An 11,753-nucleotide genomic window follows, 5' to 3' on the forward strand; every position below is an offset into this window, starting at 1 on the left:
GCTTAAAATTACAATTTGTATTCATACAAAATAGTTTAGTTCAATCATATCTCTATACCGATTTTTAGAAAGATCCCCATCCATTTTGATTTTTCAAAGGGAGAAGAAAAATGCTTAAAAAATAAATCAATGCATAAGATAATGCATATTCCCAATCATTTTGGTTTTTATTTTGTTTACAAATATATACATGCGCAAAGAACTCTAAATGAAATCCTTGCAGCTCAGGTGTATTATCGAGCTTTGATTGACCATACAAAAGCTTAGCAAAATTCTTTTTCCATCTTAAATCAATCATTTCGATGCATAAAATCTAGATTTGCATTGTACAACTAGCATCACCATGTCATATATTTAAATTACATGATATTCTACTAAAGTTATTAGGGGTTTTAATTCAGATGGGTTTATTAGCCATATCATGCAATAGTGTATCCCAGAAAAATAATTTAGTGTCAACATATATAAGAGCTAGAAAAGAGGAGCACCATTCATCTATCAATTATAATTGTGTTTGAGAAGAAAAAACAAACTATGGATCAGTTGGGTTTCTGAACTAAGTCACGCTAGTATATTACCATTCATCTATCAATTATAATTGTGTTTGAGAAGAAAAAACAAACTATGGATCAGTTGGGTTTCTGAACTGGGTCACGCTAGTATATTACTGTTGCGGGATGGTAGGGCCCATGAGCCATCGGAAAGACATGTGGTAATCTCATGGTCTGGATGCTGGGTTAAAGGAAGTTGAGGGTGCTGTATCAGAAGAAAAGAGCACTTGGGTTGATCATGATTGGTATGATTCACTTGCAGCCTTTAATGAAATTATATAATAGCAAGCTTAGTATATATGGTATATTTAGAAGAGAGACTATTGGATGAGTGATTGTGATTGCAAACTATAATTTTGACCAAGTTAATAACTATGATTCATATTTTAATTTATGATTTTTTTTTTTGGCAATCATTGTTTATTTTTAAGTGCCCATTTAGGCTAGCTTGAGTAGAAAAAATGAAAAATCGAAAAGTAAGAACAACTTGATCACTTAAATCAAACTAAAGTTCTGGGTATTTCAGCATCATCATCATCATACATGTCATGGGTGCTTAAACTGGTATGAATGATGTTTGAGATATACTAAATACATATAAGAAAGTGTGCATAAGAAAATCTTAGTGCCAGTGATTTTGCTGGAAAGATGACTTAAAGTGGCTGTAGTTTGGCATACATGAAATATAGTTTTTGGTGGTGTTGATTTTGTGTTATGATTTGGTTCGACGAGATTTCTTGAAATATTCAATAATGAGATAAAAAATTTAAGAAACAAATTTTAACCCTTGCTTCAAAGATGGTCATAGTTAATTTCAAAGATATTTCAAAAAAATAATTTGAGTAACTTTGTCTTGAGATCATATATACTTAGGGTGCTATGATATGAGTTTTGGACTTGTCTATATGGACAAAACATGAAAGAGATCCTTCTCATGTACCTTTCATTCTTCACTTCATTATTGATCTCTATAATTCATAGAGCTACAATGATAATATAGGTTTGATGCAATGACATTGGTCCATGTAATATTTGATTGGCTTAGAAACTTGCTCAAAATTACAATTTGTATTCATACAAAATAGTTTAGTTCAACCATATCTCTATACCAATTTTTAGAAAGATCCCCATCCATTTTGATTTTTCAAAGAGAGAAGAAAAATGCTTAAAAAATAAATCAATGTATAAGATAACGCATATTCGCAATTGTTTTTGTTTTTAGTTTGTTTACAAATATATATACGAGCAAAGAACTCTAAATGAAATCCCTGCAGCTCGGGTGTATTATAGAGCTTTGATTGACCATACAAAAGCTTAGCAAAATTCTTTTTCCATCTTAAACCAGTTATTTCGATGCATAAAATCTGGATATGCATTGTACAACCAGCATCACCTTGTCATATATTTAAATTGCATGATTTTCTACTAAAGTTATTAGGTGTTTTATTTCGGATAGGTTTATCAGCCATATTATGCAATAGTATATCATAGAAAAGTAATTTAGTGTCAACATATATAAGAGCCAGAAAAGATGAGCACCATTCACCTATCAATTATAATTGTGTTTGAGAAGGAAAAACAAACTATGGATCGGTTAGCTAGTCATGTTATTTTTTCATAGTCTATATAATATATTAAATATCAATATAGTTTCATCTGATTTTGTTCTATTACAGAGAAGGATAAAGGAGTATAAATTTTATAAAATGTTATAATTAGCATAGCAAAATGCTATATAGCTCTTGCTAGATGCCATAGACAACTATCAAATGGTTAATCTCATGTATCATACACAATATGTCGCAGAGGTTAAAGTGGATTGGATATCATCCATCCAGATTTTTATATTCAAATCCATTTAGATATAAATAAAAATTTAAACATCTTATAAATATTTGATTCTATCAAAGAAAAATGAGAATGGATATGTATAGGCAACTATCCAATTTATATATAATTATTTTATTCAAATTATAATTTTATTTAATTTTTATACAGCAGTCATGAATTTTTAAAAAAAATATGTCACAGAATTAACATATTATTAATATTTATGATTCTATGATCATAAAATTTAATTATTTGATCCATATTTATATTTATATCAATATTTTTAATATTTAAATTATATTTATCTGAAATAAATATTATTATAATTTTTTATTTATATTTTATCAATTTTTTATCCATATTTATTAAATAAAATAAATATAATATACTGAAATTTTTGATTTCAATCATAATATGTCGCTGTTGATGGCTATTCAAACTGGGTAGCGCACGTCACGGATAAAGCCGGCTTGCCTCTATCTCTATCCTCTCTTACCCACAAAAAAAAATTATTACACGATCAAGAGCCGCTGGTTTTAGTGGACCTTACTCATCAGATATATATATTTCAATACATCATTATAAAAATTAATGACGATGATTGGCTACATACACCAGCGTGGCGGTGCATGCGGTGGGGCAATAATTTCTCCTAACCTGCACATGCAAAAGGGAAACAAAAGTAAAAAATTCGCGTGAAAAGCTGTGGCCGCTAGTCCCGGATCCCTCTACCTCCCCCTCACCATCCGGAGAAAAAAAATCTCCCAGATAGGAGCAACCTACCGCCGTATCGTAGTCGGACACAGATCATGCGGACATATGATCTATGCCGTTGGATTTTCTTGTATGAAGACATCTCGCCTGTTGGCGCGCAGCGTCATGCCGAACAAAGCGACATCTAGCCGAGACGCCATTCACGAGCGGATCGGATGCCTCAAAACGACGGCAGATTCTGCGTCGCATAGAAATTTCTAAACGTAGACTCCGGAGGACGGGAAGCCAGTTTCATACTGGCGAGCTGTCCGTGCAGTGGCAGAGAAGTCAATCAAACGGTCCCTACTGTGATGAACCGCCGCATCAACGGTGTATACCTTGACGTGCCTCTATCATCAAGCCCTAGCTTTATTTCAAACCCTACGATCCGACTCTATAAATTCGTCATCAACCCATCTGTCTCCGCTCGTTGCCGATCTAGTATAGCCACTCGAAACCCTAGCCGAGGGTTTTCGATCTCCACTCCGCGCCCCCTCTTCCTCCTCCTTGGAAACGTTAGGAATTCTCCTTCTTTCCTCCCCCCTTCCTCTAATCCACGCTCAAAACTCTAGCCTAGGTTTCCCCCGTCTTCTTCTTTTATCTTTCTTGCAGACGTCTCGCATCCTCCCCAAACCCTAATCCGCGATCTCCCAATTTGAAGGTGAGTTTTGGTGATCTACTTCGGTTATTTGTCTTTTCGTGAGGTGTCTAGGATCTTGATTTGATTTCCTCTAGCCGTACAGATGGGTGAAGCAAGGGAAAACGATGCTTACGAGGAGGAGCTTCTCGACTACGAAGAGGACGAGGAGAAGGCCCCCGACAGCGTTGCAGCCAAGGCTAATAACGAATCAGCGAAGAAGTATGACAAATCTCATCTTTTGATCATTTTCCTCGGTTTACCTGCTTGGTTCCGAGTTATTTACTGTCTGTATTTAGTACTTTCTATATGTTTCTCCCGAATTGTCCGCTAGTTGTGTCTTTTTTCCAAACTTTTTTTTGGATTTCTGAAGTTTTTACTGATTTTGTTCTGTTGTATTTTCAATATTCGTGCATTTTCAACTTTCGCAAGCACAGTTTCCTTTTTTTGAATGTTAAATTTTAGTTGGATGTTTTTTGCACCAACAGTACGTATCTTTGAGTCTGTAGTTTGACTCTAATTCGATTCCGGTCAGGAGGAATTCATATCCTATTAGTTTTTTCCTCCCCTCGAGGTGTTGAGTTTATGGGAATTACATAACTGCTTCTTTAAATTTCTGCTCCGTTTTATGAAAGATATATTCTTTCTGCTCCGCTTTATGAAAGATATATTCTTGCCATCCATTGATGACATGTTCTGTATTTTACCTCTTGAGCTGATTTTAGATGTCCATTAAATTCTCGGCTGATGATTGCCAAAAGAAAAGCTTCTGTAAAGTATTAACTGTTTGATGTAATGCAATATAATCAGCGGTATTTTTATCTACAAAGTCATGTTTATATATTTCCAGCCTTTGTTCTGGAAAAAAAAATTGGCTGCTTACTTTCATTGTTTTGCGCAATGCAGAGGATATGTTGGAATTCACAGTTCTGGATTCAGAGACTTCCTATTGAAGCCAGAGCTTCTTCGGGCTATAGTAGATTCCGGGTTTGAGCATCCTTCTGAAGGCAAGCATTTTTTTGCAATCATCGTTGTTTTTCACATTGACATGATGTTGTAAGACAGTGATTCGGCTTGTGGTATTCCTTTGGTTTGGTTCACATATGCTGTGAACTGTCTCCACTGTGGCAAATGATTGTGTGCGGAAGGTGTTGGTGTTTTTCCTATCAATTAGCATCTGTTGCGTATTACTTGGTCTTACTTGTGGAGCATAATTGATCTGGCACTTGCATAGCATTAGCTTTTATTCAATTATCCATTGTATGATTGTGTGAGGGAAAGAGTTGATGTTTTTCATACCAATAAGCAATCTGTGGTGTGCTACTTGGTGTTATTTGTTGAGAATAATTGATCTGACACTTGCATAGCATTAGCTTTAGCTTTAATTTAATCATCCATTGTAACAATGTGGGACTGCTGGGCTTTGTTAACAGCATTTAATCAGAGGGATGACATTTAGCTTGTAGGATGTCATGTCATCATCCTGTGATGGCGACATGCCACAAATGCAAGGACGAAAAGAGTTGTGTTGGCATCTCTTTTCAAGTGACTTATTGATTTTTCTTTTTTTCCTTTGATTGTTTGCATCCCCTATTGTTCACATGTTGTTGGAATTGCATCATTTGTTGATCATTTGTGTTTTTTTAGATCCACTTTTGGCTTTTTTGTTGTGTTTCCTGGGTAATGTTTCTTTTGGGATGAGTTGGTTTCTGCAGTACATAATTTTTTTATTAACAAGAGTAGTAATGGGTGGTAAATTAAGGATGAAAGGTGTTGGATTATTAATTGCTCTATGTTAGATGATTCTGTCAAAGTGTGGGGCTGTTTTAAGGGGTATTGGTTATCATCAGATGCTTGTTGAGGGATTATGTACAGATTGAAAATATAATTGATTAGTGCATGAGATTGGTTTGTTAGGTTTGTGCCAAAAAAAAAAACAATTAGGGCATGAAATTGGTTAAGATATTTATCAAGTTCATGTGAAAAGTCTTGATCTGGTTGCCAGAACTTAGGTGTGTAGTGGTGGTACATATGGGTCTCATGTGTCAGAAGGATTCATATTTGGAGACGTTCTGGTGGTTTCTTTCTTGTTTTCTAAACATTCAAATTGATGGTGGATTGCTTTTGGGGGATCAGTTTTTACTTTTCGTTTTCTGTTGAATGCATTGATGGATAGAGAGGTGCGCGAGATTTTGAGGTTGGAGATGATACAACTCTTTCTTTTGATGTTATGACTGAAGAGATCTTAGTTGCCATTCCTGATGGTGTAATGCTAGTGGGCACTTGATCTGCATAGAAGCAAAGTGTGAATCCTTGAATAATTTAAAGATAGAAGCTGTTGCCTTGATGACTTCTTTAATTCTAGAATTATTTTATTGAGGTTTGAACATGAATATTTGGTGTTGGAAGCAAAATGAGGTCAATGTCTTGCATAATTTTGTAGTGGCTTAAGGTATCACAGTGATCAATAATCTTTTCTTTTCCATGTATAAAGCAAATTGAAAACTTGCATGCTGCATGAATTCACCATCAGATTGAGACAAGAAAATCTTCTTCTTGTTTTGAGTACAAACTGTATTGGATGTTGTGTTGTATTGAGCATCATTGATTCCCTCCTGGTAATTGGAGGCAAGCATGTATATGAGTCAGACATTCTTTTGGATTTTTTCCTGTCTGTCTGAAATCTTGAAGGTATAGTATACGGATGTACGTTAGCAACTGTATATCTGTAAAATATTTTAACTTTAGTTCTTACTTGGCTCTTGCATGCTGTCTGTTTTATGATGGGTGCTGTATTGGTGCGATGGCATCAAATGTGATTCTGTTCTATTTATACAAACTTACACTTGTGCAGCTTGCTCTGTTTGCATATACTTCTGCTGGGAACCTTGAAATTTCTCTTTATTTGGTTTTTTTTATTTTATTAATGAATTACTGTCTTTTGATCGCACACATTCTGCAACCCGTTTCCAACTCGTTTCTAATATCTCAAATAATATGAAGGAGTTCTTTACATAGGGAGGGAAAATTGAAATGGTAAAAGAATTTAGAACCTGGACAGAACTTGTGAAAGTAAACCTTACTAGGTTGAGGACTTTTTTCGCAACCATTATTTTGTGTATGCCTCTCACTTTCCTAAATGAAAGTATTGTTTGAAGTTGAATTTTGCTTTTACATATTTCTGAAGAAATCTTTTATCATGTTTAAATGTTTCTTGCAGAGGATGACATATTTTGTAAAATTTCAGGTAAACACTACTTCCACACTTTGATTTTGGAGGAGAATATGGTAAACCTTTCCATTAAAGGACCCAAGAAGCTTATTTTTTACTTACTGAGGGTACTGCTCCAATTTTGTATGGTTCTCCATCAGTACAACATGAGTGCATCCCTCAAGCTATTTTGGGAATGGATGTCATCTGCCAAGCAAAGTCTGGGATGGGAAAGACTGCTGTGTTTGTTCTCTCCACACTTCAGCAAATCGAGCCTGTTGCAGGCCAAGTTGCTGCACTTGTTTTGTGCCATACGAGAGAATTAGCTTACCAAGTTTGTTCTTTGTCCCTCTTGAAATTTTATCTGTTTGCGTGGATTTCCATCTGTTTCCCTTGTTGTTGATGTAGATGTTACGATTCATGTTTCATAATACCTTTCTACATCATTCAGATTTGCCATGAGTTTGAGAGATTCAGCACGTACTTGCCTGATATTAAAGTTGCTGTGTTCTACGGAGGTGTTCACATTGCAAAACATAAGGATATACTGAAGAATGAGTGTCCTCACATTGTAGTTGGGACACCAGGAAGAATACTGGCACTAGCTAGGGATAAAGATCTTTCTTTGAAGAATGTGAGGCATTTTATTCTTGATGAATGTGACAAGATGCTCGAGTCACTTGGTATGCTTTATTTTTTCCCCATAATTTAGGTTTTGGGGATTTTGTTATTTGCATTTACTGTTGAGTTGCATTTATTCTACTTTCCTTTTTATTTATTTTATTCTTGCATTTCACCTTTGTGTGTTTCTGTAGACATGCGGAGAGATGTGCAGGAGATTTTCAAAATGACACCTCATGATAAGCAAGTCATGATGTTTTCAGCAACACTCAGCAAGGAGATACGTCCTGTTTGCAAGAGATTTATGCAAGATGTAATGTCCTGTAGCCTGCTCAAATATAGAAGTCAGCCTTTTTTATGCCCTACTTTACTCTGGATATGTTTCTTCTTTAGAGTGTTTATAGTTGCTGCTCCTTTTTTTTTTTTTTCCTGAACCTATTTTAGTTAGGTTGGTAAGATGGTGTGGGCAAGAATGGAGGTTTGTCCTTTTTGTTTTTTATTTTCTGGGGTTGAGGGGGAGGGACTGATGTCATAGCATTGTTAGTGGTCTTTAAAAAATCTGGTTCCCATGAAGGTTGTTTGCAGCTAGGTTGTTGTCTGCCTTTTGTTTTGGACTGATGGTGCGTTCGTACGTGCATGGTCGTGGTTCGTTTGTTTGCCAATCTCTGCTGCTCTCAGGGTGGCCCTAGTTATTCTTGGTTGGGGTTCCTGCTGTATTTTTATGTTGCGATCATGATGTTGGTAGACAAGGCAGACGTTGCTAATCAGGAATGAACTATGGGCAGCATCATAATTTCTTGTTGGGCATGCTAAAAAAATTGATTTATCAGCGATACTTTTGCAAGTTGCCATGAAGAGGCTGTATATGCCAAATCAAGTCGACTGGAGTTCATGCGGTCATTCATTTGGTACTGGATTCAGTTTGCTTGAAGAAAAGGCCCTAATATTCTTTCTGACATTTGTTGCCTTTCAGCCGATGGAAATATACGTGGATGATGAGGCCAAACTTACCCTGCATGGTTTAGTACAGGTACGTACTATCGTATGTTGCATGTTTGGCAGAAAATTTTTGATATGCATCCTTCTGACATTTATTCCAATGGCAGCACTACATCAAATTGAACGAGTTGGAAAAGAACCGGAAATTGAATGATCTTTTGGATGCGCTGGACTTCAATCAGGTTGTGATTTTTGTCAAAAGTGTTAACAGAGCAGCGGAGCTGAACAAGTTGCTGGTAGAGTGCAATTTCCCATCAATCTGCATCCACTCTGGAATGTCACAGGAAGAGAGGTTTGTGTCATGCTGAACTTTTCCGACAGAACTAAAATGGTCATTAATTTCAAATGTTACTCCTGCAAATTGTCTAGTCTTCCTCAAACAGAACTAAAATTAGCAGGTTGTAAAAGAATTCTCATTGCATGTTCTACCACAAAAGAAACATCTTGTTGTTTGTTATACTTCAAGGGGCAATCATAGTATCTGATTCAGTTCTATCTTATATCTCTTCTTATGGCCTCACTGTTCTCAAAATGTAGTAATCCTTGGAAAATGTTGTTTGTCACAGATGTCTGATATATGGAACATTTTTTTTTTAAAAAAAAAAAATTGCTCTCTCTGGAGCTGATACTTGACCATTCTTGTACCTTTTGCATAAATTCTATGCTATGTAAAATGTATCTTTTATTGATTTCATTGCTTCGCACTGTTGTTGTTTTTCTGCTGGCTTATTCTGCTTCTTTTGGTTTATAGACAATGACATGTATTTAATATTTCTCCTTTTTTGAGAACTTTCTAGCATCTAATGCTTCTCTCAATACTGGTGGTTGTGACTGGTAACAGTTGTTATTCTTGGATTGTAGTCTGTTCTATGATATCATGTTCACTTGTCTTATCAGAATTTTTTTTTTTTACCAATTTACATTTGTTATGCATCACATGGAGGCATAATGAGACTAATGTTTATGTTATTTCTATTCATTTTTGTTAAATAATTGTTTGCCATTTACATTGAAATGTAATGTGCACTTTGTTATGCTATATTACAGATTGACGAGGTACAAGGGCTTCAAAGAAGGGCACAAGAGGATTCTTGTTGCTACTGATTTGGTTGGCAGAGGGATTGATATTGAGCGTGTCAACATTGTGATAAATTACGACATGCCAGATTCTGCAGATACATACTTGCACAGGGTCATGCTCTTTATCCATTGATTTATTGTAGATTAATTGAGTCAGCTCATCATTGCTTGGCTAACTGCTCCATTCTTGTTTGTTTGCAGGTTGGCAGAGCTGGTCGATTTGGAACCAAGGGACTTGCTATTACATTCGTCTCCTCTGCCTCTGATTCGGATGTTCTTAATCAGGTTTGTTTTGTTTGTTATGTATACTCTGTCTTGTGTTCTGGGATTGGATTTGATGCTAATGATATTTGATTTATTATGTGAAGGTTCAAGAGAGGTTTGAGGTGGACATAAAGGAGCTGCCAGAGCAAATAGACACTTCGACATACAGTAAGTTTCTATGCTTGTGCCCATGAAACCACATGAAGGATCTAGCTCCTCGAAGTTTTTGTTTTTGTTATATTATTTGTGTCTATTTGTGCTGTGCTTGGTAAGTGATTTTGATGGGAGACAAATAGGTCAATCGCATTCATGATTGTGAGAGATAATTTAGTCCTGGGAAATTCCTCCCTATTTGCGAGTTTCCTCTGTTATATTTGACTCACAAAAGAAGAAGAAGAAGAAGAAGAAGAAGAAGAAAAGAACAGAGAGAAAAAAACTCACTATGAACTGGTGCCTGGGTATTATTGCATGTTTGATGCAGATGGGGAAGCTCATGTGGCACTATAATTACATTTTACTGTTCCAGGCACAATGTCCTTGCTTACCGTCCAGTGTCAACGTTTTACTTTAGCTATTTAATGTTCTATATCTTGATCGAGCTGATTGTCTTAGAAGCACTTGGGCAATGTAATCTGCTTATATTATCATTGGTTAACTTGTTTCATTATATTCTGGTGACCATTTCACCATGTTCAGGGTGCTAGCTTAATTGAGTTTGTTGACCTTTTTGGCTTTCTATCACATCTTAATGGTTGTTAGCTATCTGCCAGCACACATTCTCTGGTTTTGCTCGACTGCTTTTAGTTGGTGTGCTTGGTTGCTTGTTCTCATATGTGTGCCTAAAGGCACCATTTGCATTGTGATTATTGTGCTAATTCTCTATACCAGTCACTAAATTACATCAGATTTGTGTGATTTCTAATGTTGGAGTTGATGTATCTGGTCATTATGATTGTGTAATATTCTCACATTGGCCTTTTAATATTTGCTTTAAATCCTGACAAAATGTGGTTTCCCTGTTTTGTAGTGCCATCTTGATGATCCTAGTGAGACGCTTCGGTGCAATCCAGAAATCGAAATTGGACATTAATGAGCATGGATAAATGTGATGTAAACAAATGACTATTTGTTGAGGGCAGCCCCTGGCATTAGTTTTGGAAGACTTTTTGTTAGTGACTACTTGAATAGACCATGTCAGCGCCGGTTGCTTATGCGTAGACTGACGGTACAGTGTTAACTCCTATCAGATGCAGCTTGTGTGGAAGAGGATATATATCTGATATTGTGTTAGAATCTTTATAAATCCTTAGATCTAGTATTTATGCTGCTTCTATATATCTATGTTTGGATTTTGTGATCTATATTGCTAGTGATGATGATGGATAAATTTTGTTATTTTGCTTTTTGAAGAAATTGAGTAGCAGTTCGTGCCCGTGTTTTTCGATCATTCATGTGTTGAATCCGTTTTTGTTTAGAGGCTTTTTGAAGAAATCCGTTTTGAACTCCAATGGGGTGCCGCTTGTTTGTTGGATATCCGTCAAAACTGATCTGGTTGCGTTCCATTGCAAGTTTTTCGATTCGTTTGAGGTTTAATTTTGCTATACTGTTTACAGAAACCGTGAGGTGTTGAAGGGCTTACGGATGGTGTGGATCAGTGGATGTACCATTGTGGGATGTAAATTTGGTTTCTTTGAGTTTCAACTGTGGCTTTAGTGGGATGCTGACATTCAGAATTACCGTCTGCGCCAGCTTGGTATAATCGGTTCATATGTGACAACTAGCTCAAATGTGTCAGCACGTTCCTTCT

General features: G+C 36.0%; 1 protein-coding gene across 3 annotated transcripts; it reads left to right on the forward strand.

The window, feature by feature from the left end:
* The first annotated feature begins 3,540 nt into the window (after positions 1–3,540).
* LOC105047621 (DEAD-box ATP-dependent RNA helicase 15) lies at positions 3,541–11,305 on the forward strand. 3 transcript variants are annotated; one of them, XM_010926619.4, is made up of 12 exons: positions 3,541–3,795; positions 3,878–3,993; positions 4,678–4,778; positions 7,144–7,316; positions 7,434–7,665; positions 7,798–7,916; positions 8,577–8,633; positions 8,710–8,894; positions 9,650–9,794; positions 9,884–9,967; positions 10,051–10,114; positions 10,974–11,305. In XM_010926619.4, exons 2-12 carry the CDS (start codon positions 3,878–3,880, stop codon positions 10,982–10,984), a joined length of 1,287 nt encoding a protein of 428 aa, XP_010924921.1. In that variant the 5' UTR covers positions 3,541–3,795; the 3' UTR covers positions 10,985–11,305. The 3 variants fall into 3 exon arrangements, with proteins under 3 accessions (XP_010924921.1, XP_010924922.1, XP_019706945.1); XM_010926620.4 differs by having other exon boundaries at positions 3,545–3,795; positions 3,870–3,993; XM_019851386.3 differs by lacking the exon at positions 3,541–3,795 and having other exon boundaries at positions 3,872–3,993; positions 7,019–7,316.
* Positions 11,306–11,753: the final 448 nt, after the last annotated feature.

Source organism: Elaeis guineensis, chromosome 6, assembly GCF_000442705.2.
Source record: "Elaeis guineensis isolate ETL-2024a chromosome 6, EG11, whole genome shotgun sequence".
In the NCBI taxonomy this organism is placed as follows: domain Eukaryota; kingdom Viridiplantae; phylum Streptophyta; class Magnoliopsida; order Arecales; family Arecaceae; genus Elaeis; species Elaeis guineensis.

Excerpts from the sequence above, each read along its gene's own strand:
- LOC105047621 (XM_010926619.4), top strand. The coding sequence starts at position 3,878 with ATGGGTGAAGCAAGGGAAAACGATGCTTACGAGGAGGAGCTTCTCGAC. Across the intron at positions 4,779-7,143 it reads GTTTGAGCATCCTTCTGAAG|TACAACATGAGTGCATCCCT; the intron begins GCAAGCATTTTT and ends GTTCTCCATCAG. Across the intron at positions 7,666-7,797 it reads CAAGATGCTCGAGTCACTTG|ACATGCGGAGAGATGTGCAG; the intron begins GTATGCTTTATT and ends GTGTTTCTGTAG.